The sequence below is a fragment of the Phalaenopsis equestris genome, unplaced genomic scaffold (assembly GCF_001263595.1).
Source record: "Phalaenopsis equestris unplaced genomic scaffold, ASM126359v1 Scaffold000002, whole genome shotgun sequence".
In the NCBI taxonomy this organism is placed as follows: Eukaryota; Viridiplantae; Streptophyta; class Magnoliopsida; order Asparagales; family Orchidaceae; genus Phalaenopsis; species Phalaenopsis equestris.
In genome coordinates this window covers 19,697,833-19,700,319 of record NW_018164444.1, presented here as the reverse complement: position 1 = coordinate 19,700,319, position 2,487 = coordinate 19,697,833, and the positions used below count along the sequence as shown (strand labels likewise).

Sequence of the window (2,487 nt, the reverse complement as noted above, 5' to 3'; positions counted from 1 at the left end):
GTGAGAGGGTGGATTTGGTGTGCTATTCTTGTTGTAGGTTCGTGTATTGACAGAAATTATTGGTTTGAAAGAGTTTTTGTTTTTGAATGTGAGCAGTGTTGTAGTGTTCAAGGGCCATAGGTAGAGATGTGCATATAGCTTTTTTAAAGCAAAGATAGGAAGGCAGGAGGCATTTGAGAGTATATAAGATAATGTCTTCATTATCAAGTTTTGATAGGAAGGTCAACCCTGATGTCAACAGTGATGTTGAGGTGGAGGACATAAGGTAATATGGAGGGGGAGATACCAGAGAGAAAAGCTGCAGTTCAATTTTGACCTGAGCTTCCATAGATGGTAGTTTCAGTTTTCAACGTCATTACATATAGATTCTTGCTGGAATTGCGATAAAGGAGGGATATTGTGATCAAGAAATGTGTGAAGCCATTGACAAGAAATAATTTTTTGTATTTGCACTTTCCAGACATCATAGTTGTGGCAAACCAGAAACAGGAAAGTAATTTCTTCATTATATTAATTCTTACACTTAACAGCGTTTCATTACAACAGTACATATTAAGCCATTGTAATGGCAAACTTGTTGCAAGCAAAAAGGATAAAAATGGTGAATCCCATAAATGTCTATTGATACATATAGAATATATTAGCTACTAAATGAGGACGAGAGAAGTTATGGAGAACTGGAGCCTTGGAGGGCAGGAGATCTGACAACTTCAGCAGGCAAAACCAGAAATGTTCTAATAGCTCGTCAGACAAATAAGCTCAGCTCTCGCTGGCATTCTTGGAATCCACCGAAGCGGTCCTCTTCGGAAGAAGTGCGTTGTGAATATTTGGCGTCACTCCACTATTGGCAATGGTGGCGTTGCCAAGAAGCCTCGTGAGTTCCTCGTCATTCCTTACGGCGAGATGAATGTGGCGCGGCACGATCCGTGTCTTCTTGTTGTCTCTCGCCGCATTTCCAGCAAGCTCAAGAACCTACAAAGAAGATAAGAAAGACAAAAAGAGATGCCTAAAATTATACATATTGAAGCTTAAAAGAAAGCGATTCGTCTGAGAACTGTGTTACCTCTGCGGAGAGGTACTCGAGGACGGCGGCGAGATAAACCGGAGCACCAGCTCCAACGCGCTGTGCGTACCGACCGGTTTTAAGAAATCGAGAGATCCGACCGACGGGAAACTGTAGGCCGGCCTTGCTGCTCCTCGAAGACGACTTCTTGGAGTGTGCCAAGCCAATAGCTTTCCCCCTTCCCGCCATTGCTAGCAAAATCTGGAGCCGAAGAAGAGTAATTGAGAGGAGAGCTCAGGTTGGGGGAAGAGGAGATGCGAATGGGAAAGAAACCCGATCGACTTGGGCTTTATACTTTGGCGTCCCTTGGATTGCATAGTATTTAGACCAATCAATACAAAGCGCACGGATTGCAGTTTTACACCGTTCGATTTTGGGGCATTGACGGTCGGATAGGCTTCGCTTCTTGTAATAAATTTTGTTTGAAACGGGCGCTGGGTTATATTTGAATTTCTTAAAAAGAAATTTACCAAATTAGTGTGAAGTAGGGTGAGAGGTTTTGTATCTATTAATGACTGATGAGAATATCATTATAAATTAAAATTATTTATCTTATAATAAAAACAAAACTACAAATAAATAAATTAAAAAAGCAATAGATCCGGGCTTATAGGATTTGACCCAATTAAAGCATCAAAATTTTCACATGAAAAACTCAAATAGAAATAATAAAAATTATATTTGATCCTATTGAAATTATTTCACTAATATGTATTGATGTTGCCATGCATGGAGAGAAAAATTTGTGCATGTAAGTACGTAGAGTTCCGTACGTCATGTAGGTTATAAGGAGGGCATTGTGGCTTGAGATCAATAAATTTCAAAGAGGACAAACAACTGTTTCAAAAATTCTCTCAAATTTTTTCATGGAAGCTTGAGATCAATATTGGCAAATATTACTGAAGTATTTATGCGAGTAAAGCATTCAATTGTAGTGAATTCAAGTTAATTTTAAAAAAGGAAATTAATATCTTAAACTTTATTTCATCTAATACTTGTTAAGGTACAAAAGTTAATTTTATGTTCTTATGTGTTTTTAATTTTGTTGAATCCAAATTTATCTAGAAGGCACGTCTTAGGAATAGAGCATTGTGGGACGAGAGAGAGAGAGAGAAGAGAGCGATAGCATAGTAATGAACATTAAATTTGCACAATCTTTATTCATGAAATAAACCTCTTATTATAGTAATTGATAATTTCACAATTACACAATGTACCCTTAATGTGCATAGGTACGACCTGGGTATTTCAAACTACATATAAATATGGCAAGTGGGGCCCATGGATATGGCTCGACGACTATTAAGTCAGGTGATTTCTTGCTGAGGATTCACATTGGGTGCTTTGGAGCTGGAGGAGACGTTTCACCTCCTTGGTCTTGTTATGCTAGAGCCCGGTTCGGACCGCCTCCCACTCCCGCTCTT

The 2,487-nt window shown here is 39.0% G+C and overlaps 1 protein-coding gene across 1 annotated transcript; it reads right to left on the bottom strand.

Annotated features, from left to right (window-relative positions):
* Positions 1–477: 477 nt before the first annotated feature.
* On the bottom strand, positions 478–1,326 carry LOC110027473 (probable histone H2A.3). Its single transcript, XM_020728922.1, has 2 exons — positions 1,064–1,326; positions 478–972 (listed from the first exon to the last, which is right to left on the bottom strand). Exons 1-2 carry the CDS (start codon positions 1,250–1,252, stop codon positions 760–762), a joined length of 402 nt encoding a protein of 133 aa, XP_020584581.1. The 5' UTR covers positions 1,253–1,326; the 3' UTR covers positions 478–759.
* Positions 1,327–2,487: the final 1,161 nt, after the last annotated feature.